At 41.5% G+C, this 20,389-nt stretch overlaps 1 protein-coding gene across 17 annotated transcripts in view; it reads left to right on the top strand.

Moving 5' to 3' along the window:
• PKP4 (plakophilin 4) overlaps positions 1 to 20,389 on the top strand; it is a 258,317-nt gene that overhangs the window by 211,982 nt on the left and 25,946 nt on the right. For 16 of the 17 annotated variants that reach the window (XM_024998423.2, XM_024998419.2, XM_024998418.2 and 13 more), the window contains 2 exons: positions 1,546 to 1,678; positions 2,787 to 3,000. In XM_024998423.2, coding sequence (XP_024854191.1) covers positions 1,546 to 1,678; positions 2,787 to 3,000 — 347 coding nt within the window. The remainder of the gene's footprint in view (positions 1 to 1,545; positions 1,679 to 2,786; positions 3,001 to 20,389) is intronic. The other variant, NM_001191491.1, reaches the window with a different exon arrangement.

Raw genomic sequence — 20,389 nt, 5'->3', positions numbered from 1 at the left:
GTTTCCTCCATCCTGTTATCAAAGTCTGCAAATGTGTTGCTTTGTGAACCATTTGTAAGAAACTTATCTTTATGCAACATAAGCATTAAATCACATTTAACAAGGATACCAAACAGTGAGCCATTTAAATGGCATCAGAAAATTCTGACAGTGTGGTATTATCTTATTTAAAAATGGTATGAAAATGTGTATGTATATTTAATATGATTGTGTCCTCGTTGTACAAGGAGGGGGATAGAACAGGGGTAAGGGCGCAGACTCTGAGAGCTGATCGCTTGCTTGCTGTGTCGTGTCTGACTCTTTGCAACCCCGTAAACTGCCATGGGATTCTCCAGGCAAGAATACTGGAGTGGGTTGCCATTTGCTTCTCCAGGGGATCTTCCCAATCCAGGGATTGAACTTGCATCTCCTGCATTGCGGGCAGATTCTTTACCACTGAGCCATCAGGAAAGCCCACCTGAAAGCTGATGCCTGGATTCAAATGTTGCTCAGCTGTTGACTAGCCAGGTGTCTTTAGGCAAGTCGCTTAGCACTTCTGCTTCAGCCTCCAAATCTGAAAGACTGCTTTAAGTATAAATGCATTAACATACATAAAATGCCTGGAATAGTGCCTGGCACAGAATAGGTGCTCAGGAAATATTACATTCTGCTGCTGCTGCTGCTGCTGCTGCTAAGTCACTTCAGTCGTGTCCGACTCTGTGCGACCCCAGAGATGGCAGCCCACCAGGCTTCCCCGTCCCTGGGATTCTCCAGGCAAGAACACTGGAGCGGGTTGCCATTTCCTTCTCCAATGCATGAAAGTGAAAGGTGAAAGTGAAGTCGCTCAGTCGTGTCCGACTCTTAGCAACCCCATGGACTGCAGCCTAGCAGGCTCCTCTGTCCATGGATTTTCCAGGCAAGAGTACTGGAGTGGGGTGCCATTGCCTTCTCCGATATTACATTCTACTTAATAATAATACAGTTTTTAACAATTGTGTATACACACATGTGCACACTTGATATGTTGAAAAAAGACCAACAGGAAACATAAACAGTGGTTTTCTCTGGATATAGGATTACTGGAAAAAAAATTGTTATCATGTTTTATATTTATTATAATCAAGAGCAACCATATATATTAAATTTCTTATAAACCATCAGGCATGCGGTATTTCCACTAGCCTTCTTCCTCCCTCCCCAGACGTGACATCTTCTCAGCTAGCTGAAGTGCACTTGCACTCGCACCTGCAAATTTCTTGCAGAGGCAGAAAGGCATAAAATTAGAATCAGGAGAAGGAAAACAAAAATGGAAAAGTAACTCATATTAAGAACCTCCTTTGTGCCCCGGATTCTTTCTGTGCATCATGATTCTTTAAGATCATAAGTATCTGTGATATGTTCATCAGTGGGAAAATATTATTTATGTATATTTTTAAATTTTATTTATTTTTTAGGATATTTGTAACGTCCTATTGTGGTCTCCACTCTTTTCTTTTGACAGATGTTTTGTTCAGTTTATGGTAGACCCTGGGCCTCGCTTTCTGAAGCCGTGTTTTTCTCTTGCAGGGAGTTTGCCTGGCGTGATCCTGAGTTGCCTGAAGTCATCCACATGCTGCAGCACCAGTTCCCGTCAGTTCAGGCAAACGCAGCGGCCTACCTGCAGCACCTGTGCTTCGGTGACAACAAAGTGAAGATGGAGGTACAGGACCAGTGCCTGGGGTGCCCAAGACAGCCGCGGGGAGCGGGGAGGGTGGAGCAGTGCCTTTCTCTTTAGCAGCTGTGTGCCTGCGTGCTTGAGAAATGGCCCAGTGCGTCTAGAGGCCCTTTAAAAGAGATGTTTCGATACCAGTTACTCTTTTACTTCTCAACTGTGCATTTCAATATTTCTTGGGAAAAGCTGCAATGAGGATATTTCTGGAAGTACATTTAGCTTTTTCAAATCATGTGTCCACTCATTACCTTATTTATAAAACATGAAGCAAAATCAATTTAACCTGCAGTTTTAAAAGTATTTTCTGTAAATCTATTAGATACAAATTATAATATGTACTTATGAGCTCACGTATTTTATGAGATTCTGGTCAAGATTGGTGCCAACACGTAATTAAGTAAAGAATTTATAGCCATTACTAATTCTGAATATATATGAATATTTTATTTCAGATTTTAAGCATTTGGGGCTTTTATTGAAAATAGTCACTGGTTTTGGCTGGATTTCACATTTTAAGCCATTTTTCCCCCTGCAGTGTCATGCAGCATTTGTTTTTTTCATCCCTTAAAATTTAGAACAACACACAGTTACAGACCTAAAGGTGGATGCTGCAGATAAAGCCCCAAAATATTCATATAATATACTAATGAAGTGACAAATGGAAGAAAATTTAGAAGAGGAGAGTCACCCGGAAACACGATTCTAGAAAGCCAATGACTTCAGTCAAAACTCCCCTCCTTTGTTTTCTTCAACCCCGCATAACTTTGTGTGCTTGTGTATTTGTGCATTTCACTCAGAAACAGCAGTGCGATCCCTGTGTATGTTCAGGGGTTGGTGTGTGACTGTGCTACCTGTGTGTGGCCCCTAGTCCACCTAGGGTCTCCCTTCCCTTCTTTAAGCCATGAACCTGTGAAAAGAGCTTCATCTTAGAGAGCGTCCTTAAAATTTATAAAGCACGTTTTCTTAGGATAAAAAGTGCCCTTTTGAAATGATCTGAAGTTATCTGTTTTCCGTGATCTTTCCATAATAGTCTTTTGTTTGACCTCTGATTGACCACATGTCACTTAGGCCTGGTGCTTAATATTTTTCATTCTAGGTGTGTAGGTTAGGGGGAATCAAGCATCTGGTTGACCTTTTGGACCACAGAGTTTTGGAAGTTCAGAAGAATGCTTGTGGTGCCCTCCGAAACCTTGTTTTCGGCAAGTCTACAGATGAAAATAAAATAGCAATGAAGAATGTTGGCGGGATACCTGCCTTGTTGCGACTGTTGAGAAAATCTATTGATGCAGAAGTAAGGGAGCTGGTCACAGGTGGGTACAAAATGTGATCTTGTCTTGAAGGAGGTGTTGAAAACCATCTAGACTCTGCCCGTGTATGGTGGCATTGTGAAGGACTTTAGAAGGTCTAGGAGGAGATGATGATACAGTGTTCACAGCTGTGACAGTGGCTCATACAAGTTACTCTAATGATTCAGAAGGCCCTTGCAGTGCTAGAGTCGTCTCTCCTAGTCTCATTCATTGTATTCGTTAGTGAGCAAGGATCAGCTAACAGATCTCTTGTTCACAAAGGGTTGAATACATTATTTTTCATTACATACTCCATAGTAATTACTCATTTTAAATAGATTTGGTTTCCTTCATTATGAAAATAAACTGTACTTAATGGATTGGCTACCTGCCACTTCAGTTCAGCCAGTGTCTGAATGCCTGTTAGTATCTCAGACACTTCTCCAGGTAACTGGAGATGTAAAATGGATAAAAGTCCCTGCCCTCATGTAGCACTTCGATTCCAGTGGGGCACAAGTGATTTTCTGTGAATGTCAGTGAAAAGTGCAAGTGCCGAACTCAGTAGAGGTTGCCCTGGGAGCACAGCTGATGGGTAGGGAAGTTCTCTGAAACCAAAGGTGGCCTAAAGGTTCAGGAGGCATTGGCTGGGTACAGAGGGGATATATTTCCAGTCGCAGGCAGAGGCTTGGAGACAGCATGGGATCTAGGAGCAGAGCTATCAGCAGAAGGGGGATTCTGTAAGAAGATAAGACCAGAGAGAAACACAGGCCTGGTTTGGGGAACTTGTGTTCCCGATGCAGTGGGAGGGATCATGGGACATGGCATGACTAGTTTGGGCTTTTAAATGCGTTCTTCCAGCAGGCAACTGGGTGGGGGATTAATTTAAAGTAGAGGAGCCTGGCACCTGAGAGGGCTGTGAGGAGGGTAGGAGTCTAGAGATAATGGCTTGTACTATTCACTGGTAGTGGGCAGTGAAGAAGAGGGAGCCATGAGAAAAATATTTCATGGCCAGGGCTTGATTGTCAAATTTGGGGAGTGAGCAACCCAGAGAAACAGTGATGCTTTGTCTTGATGTCAAGCTGAAAAAACCATTCTGCAGGAGGGTGAATAAATGACAGCACTATTTATAATAGACTATTAGGGGGAAATACTGAGTATTCATTGGTAGGGAAATGGTTAAATAAATAGCAGTACATCCACACAGCGAAACTACATAGAAGGGTTAAAATAAGCGCATTAGCACTATCTGTAGCGACAGAGAAATCTCTACAACTGCTTGCAGAATGATAAACCCAGTATGATACTATAGCATAAGTGTTAAAGTATGCAGGTTGAGGCTATAATTTATTTTTTGATAGAGACACACTCAAGAAAGGTAAAATTTTTTATTAAAATGATAAAAGACAGATTCAGGATAGTTGGTTATGTCTACAGGGTACAGGTGGAGAAAAAGGGATTGGGGAGTAAAATCCAGCTCCATTTCTTTAAAAAGAAAGAGAAATCTAAAACAAATAAGACAAAATGTTAATGCAGCTGATCCTTGGATAACCTGGGGTTTGGAGGCACTGATCCCCCGTGCAATCAACACTCTGTGTATAGCTTACAGTCAGCCCTCCACATGTGTGGTTCCTCCATGTCTACAGTTCTACATCCATGGATTTGACCAACCACCGGTTGTACAGCACTGTAGTTTTTACTATTGAAAAAAAAAGCCACATTATTAGTGGACCCATTTCAAACCCATATTGTTCACAATTCAATTTCATTTAACAAAACTAGGGGTAGTAGACATCTGGGTGTTTGTTTTATACTTGCTTTGCTATTTTTCATGCTTGAAATAGTTAACTTAAAAAATTTTAACATTTTTTTCAAAATTAAACCCATTCCCCAGTGGCTTCCACTGTCAAATCAGAGTTTTAGGTTCTGTCAGCTCTTACTCAGTCACACTTGCTGCTGCTAAGTCACTTCAGTCGTGTCCGACTCTGTGCAACCCCAGAGACGGCAGCCCACGAGGCTCCACCGTCCCTGGGATTCTCCAAGCAAGAACACTGGAGTGGGTTGCCATTTCCTTCTCCAATGCAGGAAAGTGAAAAGTGAGAGTGAGGTCGCTCAGTCGTGTCCGACTCTTAGTGACCCCATGGACTGCAGCCCACCAGGCTCCTTCATCCATGGGATTTTCCAGGCAAGAGTACTGGAGTGGGTTGCCATTGCCAGTCACACTTAGTAATATATTAATAACAAACCATCTCGAATCTAATATTTAGTTAAGGGGAATCAGCTTTCTTGTAAGATATTAATGTTCAAAGTAAATGCCCTGTATTCAAATAAAGTATGAAAATTATGTACTAAAAGTAGAATCCACGTTATGTATAAACTCCAAAATGGATTGCTTGCCCTAATGTAGTTTGAATATTAATGCTTTAACACATCTAAATTACATATTGATTTAGGTGTATGTACTTCCTCTTTATAATATGTTCTTAAAACATCAAACCCTCTCACACACACAAAAATAATTTCTTTGTATTTACATATTGTGTATTGTGTGTGTGTATGAAATGAAAATTAGAACAAGAAATAGAATTAAGAAGAAAAGATTATAGACATAGCTGTTTAAGAAGCTAGGACTGTCACTGTGATTACACCCAAAAATTTATCCTAAGCTCCCTGTTAGGCATAGAGAAGATGGTGTTATTTGCAGTATATGAGTTTTTTCTTTCCTCATATGATATTTCTTTCCCATCACTTTGAACATATATATGAATGTTCAATATTTTCTCCCAGTAACCTACCTGTGCAGCCAGCAAGGCTACCGAAAGATGTGTGCGGGCTCCCTGAGGGACCAGGGGGCAATCCAGGGTCAACCTGACCTTGGAAACACAGCGTCTACTAGATCTGGTTCTCTTTTGATTAACTAGGCTGATTTTTCATGGCTTGGTCCTTAACATCCATAATGTGCAGCTTTTTTCTGTTCTGTCATAATTTCTCACAGGAAGAGGGAGTCTTGGCAGCTTTTTTGTTTCTGAGGTTTTATCCTTGGGAGGAATTGTTACAGTGTCTTTCCTGAACTGAGCTCAAGAAATTTGTTATGATTTAGTGATAAACAAGAAGTAAAGTGCATGAAAGTTTGGTGATTTCTTTTTCATTTTAGAATAAATCAAATTTATTTGAAGTAGAGCCAGACTGTACTACTAAGGGCTTTTATGTACTAATTTACCTGGTGCATACTCTGGATGGGAGTACTAATTTAGCTGCTTTACTACATATTTCATCATTTCTATTTGGGAACAGTACTAAGTTGCTGAGAACACAAGATACTTTAAGACTTGGACCTTGACCTTGAAAGGAGGATATGAGTTTTCCCAATTCAAAAAACTATTTCCCTAATAGATTGTATCAGTTCCAATATAAAACTAGCAACAACCTCTGATATTTCTGTCTTAGAAACAGCTGCCAGTAGCTTTTAGCCTATTATAGAAGTATTTTTTAGCCATAGTTATAGGGTACGGAATATTAACAACTGTTTTATAGCTCTGTATTTATACCTGTAACAATTTATGTTGGTGTGTGGATGGATTGCTTATGAAATATTTTTTGCAAAAGTAGGCTTTGCTTTGGAATGGGAGTAGCCAGTGTGTAAACAGGTCACTGAGATGACAATATAGAAAGGAGTTGGACCAGAGAACTTACAGAATTGAGTTTCCAGTTTCAAAATGCTATATGTCAGCCCAAGTTTGATTTGTATATAAACATTATCTACCTAATATGAAACTACCAAGTCATAATATAAATTGAGCATGGTTACTTGGCAGTGTATGTGTATTATATTTATACATTTATTTGTAGCTTAAGATTTATGGAGACAAGAAAAATCTATTCACATTTCTCAATTCCAGAATTTAGTAGTACCAACTTTAATGATCAGTAGTGGTTTACTGTTATTTTTAAATTTATTTATTTATTCATATTTTTAGCTGTGCTGGGTCCTCGTGGTGGTGCATGGGCTTTCTCCAGTTGCAGTGAGTGGGGTCTACCCTAGTTGTGGTGCAAAAGGCTTCTCGGTGCAGTGGGTTTTCTTGTTGCAGAGCACAGGTTCTGCAGGTTCTGGACTTTGTTGCCCCGTGGCATATGGAATCTTTCTGGACCAGGAATTGAACCCATGTCCCCTGCATTGACAGGTAGATTCTTAACCCCTGGAACCACCAGGGAAGTCCTTAGTAGTGTTCTAAGAGCAACTAATCCCTGATATGTTTTAGAGAATGACAACATCTAGAGATCCTTCTGCCCTTTCATTAACTATTCCTCAAGTCAAACACTCATAAACTGTCTCTAAATCATAGAATCACAAGATTGGAAGGGACCTCAGAATTCATTTTGCCCATCAGCCATCTAACGCATGGAGCCCCTGGGTGGCTTCCCTGGTGTGCAGGCCGCCCACCATTTGCTTGAACCCACAGGGACAGGGAAGTCATTACTTTGTTATTACTCAGTCATTAAGACTGAGCAGCAGGGTTGTCCAGAAAGCACCAAGAAAACATTAAGTATGACTGGAGAAGCAAGGAAGAGAAGCCCTCGGGAGCTCATTTTGCCTAGGAATAGCCACTCCAGTATTCTTGCTTGGAAAATTCCATGGACAAAAGGAGCCTGGTGGCTACAGTCCATGAGGTTGCACAGTCGGACATGACTAAGCATGCACACAGATAGCCCCAAATCCAGCCTTCCAGATTGCTCCTAACTGGGAAAGCATGCCCCAGTCTGAACCATTTTCATTAAAACACATCTGCTCCAGACTTGGTTTGAAGGGTGTGCTATGTGACTGCATCACGCAGCATTCCCTATCACCTGTCCATCTCCTGGAAGCTATCCTTCCAAATACTAATGTTCTGCCAGTGTCTCCACAAAGTACTCTGACCGTGGCCAATCTTGCATGATGCTTGGTCTTTGTAGGTATAGCCTAAGAGTTCTTCAGTTAAGTTATAGTCAACTTTGGATCATGAAATGTTAAAGCACAATGCAACTGTCTTGTTCAAAATATTGTATCACTTGAAAATTGGTATCCCCTTGTTCTGTTGTTCTTAACATTAAGTAATTCAACCTAGTTATTAATCCAAAGCCCTTTTTTCTAGTTCCTTTTGTTTCAGTTTGGCATTCTTAACACACTTCAGTGAAGAAGTTTTAACTGTTGTTTTAAAAAGATGCCTCGCCTTTGCTTTAAATATAATAACTGTCCAGGGCCTGCATTTTGGGCCACATCTTTATTTTCATGGGAAAAAAGGAAAAAATACTTGTAGCCAAGTATATTTTCCCAGGAGAGTGTGGCTGCCATTGTTAATTAAAATAGTTCTCTAATATGTAACATGATTCTGTGTTTTCTTCATTGTGTTGAACATTTTCCAGGTTGAAACCTAATGAGCTTTTCTTCCAGTAAGTGCTGATATGTGTAGGTGAGGTTTGTATTACAAAGATACTTTTTGCCTTTATTGTGCTTAAACCTGAAAGCTGGATGAAGTATGGTTTTCCCCCGGTTGGGTTGTAACATGAACGTCTACTAGGTCACAGGCTGTGGATGAAAAGTGGGATCATCTTGTCACTAGAAAAAATGTGTTGAATTTACTTGTTCAGGATAATTAGTATTTCTAAGCTAGGATATGTCAGCTTCAAGTTATTGAGCATCCTGAAAGAATCACTTTTTAAAACTATAGAAATTGAAGATATTGCATAGAATCTGGAGGCCTGCCTTTTAATGCACCAGATGTCCCAAAATTATCACACTTCTCTTACCCCCATTAACACTGGTGTTAAATACCCAAAAGTAGCCTTTGGATAATAATGGACTTTGTTTAAATGACTGCCATATTCACATTCCTTCCAATTTAGCAAGTGATTATTCATCCATATGGCTAAATAAAATATTTCCACACTGTTTATTTTAAAATTTTTGGATGCCAGCAGTGGATTCCAGAAACTATGAAGAACGTGAAATTACGCATATTCCTTTCCTAATCATTAGCTCCATATTTCTAATTAGTAAATTAATAAGAAAATGATTGCTGTGGAAGAGGAAGAGTAGATGGGCCAGGCTAAAGTTTAGCAAACAGCAGGACATCCTATAAAGAGCCAGAGCTTAATGGACATGCATTCAGCCTTTTGGATGGTTGCTTGCCATTACAGGATGAAATAATTGCTAAACATGTCCCCTTGGCCTAATTAATGTGCCTTCAAAACAGTCATTTATTCTCTGATCCAGAGAGGAGTTGGCCTACTACTGTCTGCTGTGCTTTTTGTGGGCCCCTAGAGCTCTTCGGAGCCGCATGGGTAGTTTTCAGAAATCAAGCAGCATCGCCCCCCAGTTCTCAGCGTAACTCGATAGAATCCTTACCACTTGGTCTACTTTATAAAATAGCATTTTATTATTAAATGCATTCTCTTTATTGAACATTTCAAACCATAAAAATCAATAATGAGAAATAAAATGACAAAAGTTTCATTGGTAGCAAGACAATAATAGCTTGATAGATGCAACAACTGCTAATTCAAAGTCACAGAACTTTGAGCTGGAAAGGGCCGTAAAGAAATCTATTCTGCCCCTGGTATTTCAGCGTAAGAAACTAGGGTGCAGAGAGGTTGGCTTCCCTGGCTTGCAGGCTGGAACTGTTTCCTCCCTGCCTCTGCCTGCCCCAGCCCATCCCCCAAGTCTGGGGGAGGGTGCAAAAGCCCATTTTCACATCTCATGTTCCTTAATCTTTCAAATTACCACCAAAAAGAATTTTTTAAAAAGTCCCATATCTCCTTTACTGTCTGAATTTCACCCAGATGTATGGAGAAATATTTTTGAACTTAGTCACTGGCATGACCACATCAAACTAATGATCAGGTAGTTTGCTTCAAATATGTGAAATGTGATCTTAGCCTTGTATTTCAAGATTTGCATCCTGAGTATGAAAAGATTTGCCCTTGGAAGTGGAATGTGACATTCTGTTTAGTGCGTAGGGTTCTGAACACCAAGCAGGATGAGGCAGTCAAGTGGGGAGACTCAGAGACTCCTGGAGAATTCAAGTGGTCAGCCACTGGTCTTGGGTGGGGTATCTCAGCACGAGCCAGGCCCCGTTAACGACACTCTTTCAGTAAACCAGCCAGCATGTTAGTGTGAGAAGGATGAGAGCACATGACAAAATACCCAAAAAAGATGCCCAGAAGACCCCACCCATGTTTCTCGGGTCTTTTGCAGTTTCGGAGTCTTTCTGATCTCTTAAGACTTAGGACTGGAGGCCCTTCTGTCTCTAAGCTGCTCTGCTTGGATCAGATGACTCAGTAGAAGCTTGGTGCCATTACAAATGCATAAGTACATTCCTGGAACACATAGAAGTCAGATGTGGAACCTACAATGGCAGGAACTTTTTCTTAGGGCAATCTCTGTGTAAATGGCCTAACTCTGTCAGCACCTGAAGTGACCTGAAGATCAACCAGGGTGGCCACGTCACTACCCCCACTGCCACCTCTGCATCAGAGCACTTCTCTTAGAAGGATTTCCCTTCATGTGACCCATTCACTTTTATAAACTGCCCCCCAGCAGAGGCAATCATCCTTTATGTGCCTTACGGGCCATTCTTAGTCAGCAATTCTAAATTGTAAGCTGATTTATTTTCAGAGGAAATGCCTTTCCAGGGTACATAAGACCGTATCCCTCCGTGATGTCATTAATCCTCTCAACCTGCCTCTAAAGTTGGGAAGTTACCTAGGTAAGAAAGAATATGATGAAATGCAAATGTGGGTCTGTAAGTGGAGCTTTAGAAATTGATAGATCTTTTTAAAGATGCTGTGATCCACCTTTGTATCGGAAAAATCACAGAAACAAAGGCTAACCCTTACGTTCTTTAAAACTCTATACAGATAAAGATCAATCATTTGAGTCCTTTGGCTGGGAAGAGTTTAAACAGCCAGAGTAGTCCCCTTCCAATTGAACATGCAGGCTGGGACCACACTGTGTGCAGCATCTGAGCCATCACTCACGGTGACAGGAACCGGAGGTCCTGACCATCGTGACCACAGCAGGGTCCGAGTTAGCCTTCCCATGCCTGGCATGGAGTACGTGTTAGCTGAGCAGGAAATCTCAGGGAGCAACCAGGGTCGCAAAGCAAGCCCCGCAGGCTGGCTGGGCCAGGCCTCCCTGTGGGACCCAGCTCTCGAGGCAGCTGCACTGCCCCCCACCTAGGATGGCACTGTGCCAACCAGCAATGAGTGTAGCAAAGCCTAGGCTGGCAGCAAGGGCACAGGAAAAAGAAAGCCAGGAGCTAGGAGTGTAAGCCAGGCCCAGGACTGCACATTCAGCTAGTCTGGGGGTCACCACACATGTTTTAGGAATCTCTGCTGAGATGGTCTCATCTTGGGAACCCTGGAGATGATTACCCCACCATGACTTGTTTTCCTGGGAATTTCTCCAGAGAAAGCCATTACTATAATTAAAGACACTCTCATAATAATTGCTTTCCTATTATTTCATTTCTGTCTCAATGTCATAATTTATTCACAGCATTCCTGTCCTAGTGGAAAGTTTGAGATATTTACCTGAAGCCACAAATAGCAAATACTTCTCACACTATTTTTTCCCACTCCCCCTTGATTTCCTTGTTTCTGTCAGCTGAACCATAGTCTCACACATGAGCTAAACTGTTGACTCATCTTTGACATCACCCTCAGCTTACATCAGGCTCCAAATTCTCATCACAAGCATCTTCCCTCCCTCTTCCCATCCCCTCCGCACTCCTTCAGGTCCTCATCACATGCTCCCTGAAGTACTGTCCTTGGACACAGGCTCTGCCCCTCCTGGTCCCTCAGGGTCACTGTCCCCTCCTGGGATGACCCCTGGCCTTACAGTCCACACTTCCCCACCTGCCAGCCAAATCTACAGCCCCTGTGCTCACCTTCCCTTCTGGGCCAACCCCAGCCTCAAGGTTCCCCCATTCCTACCCCTCTCAATGGAAGAGCACCCCAAGCCCACTTCCCCCTGGCCTCTACCTTTCACACTCCAGCTTGAATGCCATGGTCTCCAGTTCCACACCAAGGTGGAGCTTCGCCTACTCAGTGAACATCCAGAGCGAGGCAACCTGGTATTGGGAGCAAGTGTGGGCTCCAGAGTCTGATTGACTCATTTCCTTCTTGATCTCTGACCCCTGGCAAGTCCTCCTCACCAGTGCCAGCTCCCCCCAAAGATAAACACAGCACCTGCCACTTGGGGTTGCTGTGGAGTGCCTGACACAAACCACATGCAAGCTGGCCTTGTTGCTCTTCTGCTGGTGACTCCTTGGTCACTGCTGCCTGGAGCTGTAACTGTTTGTGTCAAGGCCTCCTGGGAGCCAAGGGCCCGCCTACTTGCATCCTTTAGTGTCTGATGTAAAAGCACCCCTACCAGCACTTTTCCAGTAGAAGTGTAAATGCAGGGCACGTGTTGTTATGAACTTCCTAGTAGCCACATTACAAAGGAAAAGAAACATCTGTTTGTTTTAATAGTGTAATTTGTTTGACCCAGTAGTTCCAGAATATCACTTCAACTTGTAAGCAGTACGGAAACTATTAGTAAGGTGTCCTACATTCACTTGTTTCATACCAGGTCTTCATAATCAAGTGCATATTCTACACTCAGCACATCTCAGTTTGGACTCGCTGTACTTCACATGCTCGATAGTCTAATATTTCTACCCCCCTTTTTCAAAGATGCTTGCAGGGTGGGGATACACAACTGCAGCCTGTTCCTCAGAGCCCATGGATGCAGAATGGCTGGGAAGGGATGAACATGTATATACCACACAGTGTTCTGACCCCCAGAGAACTGAAACATGACCTGACTTGTCATGATGCGTGCTCTGTGCAGGGAACCATGGGGCCAAGACCTTACTGTCCCTTCTCTGAATTAACACTCTTCACACCCCTATGGCTTGGATGCCTGGTGGACATCTCGTGAAAGAGCATAACTAAAACAAGAACAAACACTGAGCATGAGGGCAACTTATGAAGGAAAATGCAGGGGCTGGTCAGGTCAGTTCAGTTCAGTCACTCAGTCATGTCCAACTCTTTGTGACCCCATGATTTGCAGCACACCAGGCCTCCCTGTCCATCACCAACTCCCGGAGTTCACTCAGACTCAGGTCCATCGAGTCGGTGATGCCATCCAGCCATCTCATCCTCTGTCGTCCCCTTTTCCTCCTACCCCCAATCCCTCCCAGCATCAGGGTCTTTCCCAATGAGTCAACTCTTTGCATAAGGTGGCCAAAGTACTGGGGTTTCAGCTTTAGCATCATTCCTTCCAAAGAAATCCCAGGGCTGATCTCCTTCAGAATGGACTGGTTGGATCTCCTTGCAGTCCAAGGGACTCTCAAGAGTCTTCTCCAACACCACAGTTCAAAATCAGTAGTGATACCTGAAGTGCACTAGTACTTTTTTGGCTGTTTTATTTTTCTTTTTTTTTGCAGTGCCCATGAACTCTTGTGTTGTTCGGTGTTGGGTGTTTTGTTTTGTTTTTGATAACTAGGAAGCAACATGAATACTATATAAAAATTAATGGGTTTAGATTTATTTCATATCAGAAAAAAATTGCATAGGCTGTTATATATGCTACTCGAAAAATAGCATTTTCCAAATGTTGTTTGGTTTTCTAATATCCTTTAAGAAATATATTTTTCAAATGGTGCTATTATTTTAATTAGGTAAAATCAGTTTCTAATTTAACTATAGAATTATCACTTGGCTCTTTGAATAGCTATAAAACTAGTTTTAAATGTGAGCTCTTTCAAAATTCTGCAGCCAAGGATTTATGTGAAATGGTATTCTAATTACTTTATTCATTCTTTGTGGGAAAAATGAGCTTTCATCTCTTACGGCAGTATTTCATTGTGGTTACTGGTTACTCTTAATTACGTGTACTTTTTCCTGTGGTAGAGAATAAGCAGCATTTTCTTCAATAGGAGGCATGAAATTCCCTAACATATTCTAAATTTGTTTATGCATGTTCATAGTTCTCACAACAAAAAAAACTAATTGTTTTGAATAAAAACCTCAAGTTTCCTAAGCTGAATTATAGTTCATTTTTAACTTTTTCTTATTGTGGGCCCTGCATAAGTGTAACCAGACATATAAAAGAATGAAAGAGTATTTCTTACCTACTATGCTTGCCTAATGAAATTTTTTTTTTTTTTTTGCCTAATGAAATTTAAATTAATATTAAATTTAGAAAAAATGCTCATCATACTGTGAAAAGTCAACATGCTGAATATCCCTGAAGCACATTCTGCATTAGGATGTTAGAGCTAAAGGTTTATCGTGTTGATGGAGAATGCTAATCCTGAAGTTCTCTATTTCTTATCAGTCTCGCTGCATGTGGGAGTTGGTGTATATTCTATTCATTACTTACTGCTCTAGGAACATTCTCCCTGACCTATTAAATGAAGCCCTGGACAGACTAAGTGGAAAGAACATTATTTTATTACTACTTTAGTGATGTGGGTGACACAGGTATTATTAGTCGGTCTTAAGACTGGTGCTTTTTACTTCGAGTAGAAAAGTCAATTCCATAGCTAAGGCTTTTAAGTTTAATTGAACCTTCTTCATCTAATATTGGTTGATCAGAACTGGTTACTTTAGCTTTCTATAACCTTTATTTTTTAAATAGAAAGTAGAGAAGAAAAACCAGTGTCTTGGAACTTGCTCTGATGTTCAAAATGGCAAGTTAAATCCATACCAAATGTAGTTTTGAGTGTTATGTGGGAAAGCGCATGATTGGAGGTATAATGTAACCCTTAGTGTGGGATCAGAAAGCTGCCTTTGTGTGGATGCCACAAGCATATCAAAAATAGAACCCTTCCTTTTTTCTGATCAAGAATAATTTTGAACATTTTTTGAAGTTGCAGAAGAGGAAGCCTGAATTTCTATGGCAGACTGGTCTTATGAGTCATCCGAGTTGACCAAAAGATAGCCTACTTTGCCTACTTTGCTCTATATGTCTACAGAAGGATTCAGTTCAGTGCAGTCGCTCAGTTGTGTCCAACTCTTTGCAACCCCATGAATCGCAGCACGCCAGGCCTCCCTGTCCATCACCAACTCCCAGAGTTCACTGAGACTCACGTCCATCGAGTCAGTGATGCCATCCAGCCATCTCATCCTCTGTCGTCCTCTTTTCCTCCTGCCCACAATCCCTCCCAGCATCAGAGGGTCAACCCTTCGCATGAGGTAGCCAAAGTACTGGAGTCTCAGCTTTAGCATCATTCCTTCCAAAGAAATCCCAGGGCTGATCTCCTTCAGAATGGACTGGTTGGATCTCCTTGCAGTCCAAGGGACTCTCAAGAGTCTTCTCCAACACCACAGTTCAAAAACATCAATTCTTCGGCACTCAGCCTTCTTCACAGTCCAACTCTCACATCCATACATGACCACTGGAAAAACCATAGCCTTGACTAGATGAACCTTAGTTGGCAAAGTAATATCTCTGCTTTTCAATATGCTATCTAGGTTGGTCATAACTTTTTTTCCAAGGAGTAAGTGTCTTTTAATTTCATGGTTTCAGTCACCATCTGCAGTGATTTTGGAGCCCCCCAAAAAAAAGTCTGACACTGTTTCCACTGTTTCCCCATCTATTTCCCATGAAGTGATGGGACCAGATGCCATGATCTTCGTTTTCTGAATGTTGAGCTTTAAGCCAACTTTTTCACTCTCCTCTTTCACTTTCATTAAGAGGCTTTTTAGTTCCTCCTGACTTTCTGCCATAAGGGTGGTGTCATCTGCATATCTGAGGTTATTGATGTTTCTCCCAGCAATCTTGATTCCAGCTTGTGCTTCTTCCAGCCCAGCGTTTCTCATAAGGTACTCTGCGTATAAGTTAAATAAGCAGGGTGACAAATACAACCTTGACATACTCCTTTTCCTATTTGGAACCAGTCTGTTGTTCCATGCATACCTGTAAATAATTTCGCATTTTATATTTGGGAAACACTGACCCTGCAGTTTTGCAGTTTGAGGGATGGGGATCCAGGCATTTTGGTGTAACTTCTGGTGCTGGGAGATGGATCAGCAATGTGCTTCCCCTAGCCCATAACTAGGGTGCTGGTTTCAGCAACTGTCTGTTTAGGTCTTCAGGTGAAAAACAAGCAAAACTATGCTGGCGAATTCCCTTGAAGATTCACACCACTGTTCTGACCCTCTCCCTATTGTTACAGACATGAAAGGATACTCTCAGGACCCTCAGAAAAGAAGTGAAAAGGATGGAATACTTAGGAACTAAATCTGACAGGCAAGCAGTAAAACAGAAATCTAAAAACAAATACAGGCTATTTAAGTGGATCCATTAACATATATTCCTGAGCTCCTGTTGTGTTCCCTGCATAAGTGTAACCAGACATATAAACGAATGAAAGAGTATTTCTTACCTACTATGCTTGCCTAATGAAATTTAAATTAATATTAAATTTAGAAAAAATAAATGCTCATCATACTGTAAAAAGTCAACATGTGGAATTTCAAGCCCACCAAATCATTAAATGGAAAGTTTATTTTGTGTGTCTTGACTCTTTAACGTATTATGTGTAAAGCACATTGTGCCTGGCAAAGAGTAAGACCACAGTAAAATGGCCAAGTTACTGTTATTGATGTTGATTTGTGAACGTTCTGCTGTCCAATCCCAAGTAGATGTAATGGCTGGTAGTAGACTGTGAAATGACATATAACTCCACTGATCATTCTAAATGCTGGACAAGGAACAGAAAGAGCCAGACAAAATTCTTATTCCGGGACAGAAAATCAGGCCAATCTACAAATCTGGTAACTATCCTTTGCCAGAGTAGATCTTAGAAGGGGCCAGGAGTGGAGGCAGGAACCATGAGAAACAAGCTTTTCTGCCAGCGATCAGAGAACCTCTAAGCGTCAGCTTCAAGAGAAGTGTGCCAAGAACCAGCCCTCTTCTTAGTCATGGTCTCACCTGAAGTTTGTGACTCAACACTGTTTAATTTTCTGTATAGATATATCTCATTTTATACCTATAGCCTACAATATGATAGACTTTACTTTCCATAAACCTTGCCTTAAGTGGATTTTACTGGAATGCATTTATTCTGTGAAGTAGAAGGTAGCTTATTGGAAAATGCAGCTCTCCCCCATGTGTAGAATTCTGTAGAGTGAGGACAGTGAAATGATTTCACAGAAAAAAAAAATCGCTCTATGGCCTTAGGAATCACATGATATAAAATTGTCAGCAGGGGAGGTTGGGAAATGACCCTTGCCACCACAGCCTCAGGGCCACACGCTGCCACGTATGCAGGCCTCTTCAGCGCCCTGGGCAGTGAGGCCAGCCTGGTTGGCAGGAAGCATTAGAGCCCTGTTTGTGGCAGCTGCTGCCACCCACCCTTCCACACCTCAACCTTTTGGCTTCTCTCAGCTCACCTATCAGATGAGATCTAAATTCCATATATATGCGTTAGTATACTGTATTGGTGTTTTTCTTTGTGGCTTACTTCACTCTGTATAATAGGCTCCAGTTTCATCCACCTCATCAGAGCCAACCTTCAGAGGCTCGTTTTTCACTCTTAGCTCCCAAGGTCTGTTCTGTGGTCATCTGTCCTCAGATATTTTTCCCCTACTACAGCCCTTTTTAAATGCCTTTTAGACCCAAAACCCAGTTTTTCAAACAGCAACACACAAGTGAAGCCCAGTATTGAGAAAAGAGGCTGGAGCCACTTTGGGTGAACTGGGGTAGGATCTAGAGCCCTGCCCCCAATTCTCCACCCACCCCTCCCCTGGCTCCCCCTGGAAGCCCAGCAGAACCCTCAGAATCCGTAGAGAAGTGGGGCCACCTGTGGAGTTGCAGTTCATTTTGTGAGCACCTGCCATGTGCGTCTGCCACAAAATAATTATGGAAGCAAAGGTCTGTCGTGGTGGACAGGACAAGCTTTAAGAGATAAAGTAGGGTCTTTCCTTTCCCTGATTCTGGACTGTCCAAATCTCCCTCGAGTCTGAGCCTAACAAGGTGGGTCACCGCTAAGGCTGAGGTTTTGAAAAGCTGTGCTTTTTTTAAAATATAAATTTATTTATTTTAATTGGAGGTTATTTACTTTACAATATTGTATTGGTTTTGCCATACATCAACATGAATCCGGCACAGGTATACACGTGTTCCCCATCCTGAACACCCCTCCCACCTCCCTCCCCGTACCATCCCTCTGGGTCATCCCAGTGCACCAGCCCCAAGCATCGTGTATCATGCATCAAACCTGGACTGGCGATTCGTTTCCTATATAATATTATACATGTTTCAATGCCACTCTCCCAAATCATCCCACCCTCTCCCTCTCCCACAGAGTCCAAAACACTGTTCTATACATCTGTGTTTCTTTTGCTGTCTCACATACAGGGTTATCATTACCATCTTTCTAAATTCCATATATATGCATTAGTATACTGTATTGGTGTTTTTATTTGTGGCTTACTTCACTCTGTATAATAGGCTCCAGTTTCATCCACCTCATTAGAACTGATTCAAATGTATTCTTTTTAATGGCTGAGTAATACTCCATTGTGTATATGTACCACAGCTTTCTTATCCATTCATCTGCTGATGGACATCTAGGTTGCTTCCATGTCCTGGCTATTATAAACAGTGCTGTGATGAACATTGGGGTACATGTGTTTCTTTCAATTCTGGTTTCCTTGGTGTGTATGCCCAGTAGTGGGTTTGCTGGGTCATAAGGCAGTTCTATTTGCAGTTTTTTAAGGAGTCTCCACACTGTTCTCCATAGTGGCTATACTAGTTTGCATTCCCACCAACAGTGTAAGAGGGTTCCCTTTTCTCCACACCCTCTCCAGCATTTATTGCTTGTAGACTTTTGGATAGCAGCCATTCTGACTGGCATGAAATGGTACCTCATTGTGGTTTTGATTTGCATTTCTCTGATAATGAGTGATGTTGAGCATCTTTTCATGTGTTTGTTAGCCATCTGTATGTGTTCTTTAGAGAAATGTCTGTTTAGTTCTTTGGCCCATTTTTTGTTTGGGTCATTTATTTTTCTGGAATTGAGCTGCAGGAGTTGCTTGTATATTTTTGAGATTAGTCCTTTGTCAGTTGCTTCATTTGCTATTATTTTCTCCCGTTTTGAAGGCTGTCTTTTCACCTTGTTTATAGTTTCATTTGTTGTGCAGAAGCTTTTAATTAGGTCCCATTTGTTTATTTTTGCTTTTATTTCCAATATTCTGGGAGATGGGTCATAGAGGATCCTGCTGTGATTTATGTCAGAGAGTGTTTTGCCTATGTTCTCCTCTAGGAGTTTTATAGTTTCTGGTCTTACATTTAGATCTTTAATCCATTTTGAGTTTATTTTTGTATATGGTGTTAGAAAGTGTTCTAGTTTCATTCTTTTACAAGTGGTTGACCAGTTTTCCCAGCACCACTTGTTAAAGAGATTGTCTTTTCTCCATTGTATATTCTTGCCTCCTTTGTCAAAGATAAGGTGTCCATAGGTGCGTGGATTTATCTCTGGGCTTTCTATTTTGTTCCATTGGTCTATATTTCTGTCTTTGTGCCAGTACCATACTGTCTTGATGACTGTGGCTTTGTGGTAGAGCCTGAAGTCAGGCAGGTTGATTCCTCCAGTTCCATTCTTCTTTCTCAAGATTGCTTTGGCTATTCAAGATTTTTTGTATTTCCATACAAATTGTGAGATTATTTGTTCTGGCTCTGTGAAGAATACCATTGGTAGCTTGATAGGGATTGCATTTAATCTATAGATTGTTTTGGATAGTATACTCATTTTCACTATATTGAGTCTTCCGATCCATGAACATGGTATATTTCTCCATCTATTAGTGTCCTCTTTGATTTCTTTCACCAGTGTTTTATAGTTTTCTATATATAGGTCTTTAGGTTCTTTAGGTAGATATATTCCTAAGTATTTTATTCTTTTCGTTGCAATGGTGAATGGAATTGTTTCCTTAATTTCTCTTTCTATTTTCTCATTATTAGTGTATAGGAATGCAAGGGATTTCTGTGTGTTGATTTTATATCCTGCAACTTTACTATATTCATTCATTAGTTCTAGTAATTTTCTGATGGAGTCTTTAGGCTTTTCTATGTAGAGGATCATGTCATCTGCAAACAGTGAGTGTTTTATTTCTTCTTTTCCAATTTGGATTCCTTGTATTTCTTTTTCTGCTCTGACTGCTGTGGCCAAAACTTCCAAAACTATGTTGAATAGTAGTGGTGAGAGTGGGCACCCTTGTCTTGTTCCTGACTTTAGGGGAAATGAAAAAGCTATGCTTATGGTGGGCTGTCCCACCCCAAAGGGTAGGAGCAGAGGAAGGGTGAAAGAATGTCTTGGGGGAAGAAAGGAAACCCAGTCAAAGCCAAGTGAGAGTGGAGAGCAGCCAGGACCCAAGACGGAGC

This window comes from Bos taurus, chromosome 2, assembly GCF_002263795.3.
Source record: "Bos taurus isolate L1 Dominette 01449 registration number 42190680 breed Hereford chromosome 2, ARS-UCD2.0, whole genome shotgun sequence".
In the NCBI taxonomy this organism is placed as follows: Eukaryota; Metazoa; Chordata; class Mammalia; order Artiodactyla; family Bovidae; genus Bos; species Bos taurus.
The sequence above is the reverse complement of the archived record's forward strand: the minus strand, read 5'-3'. Positions and strand labels throughout refer to the sequence as shown.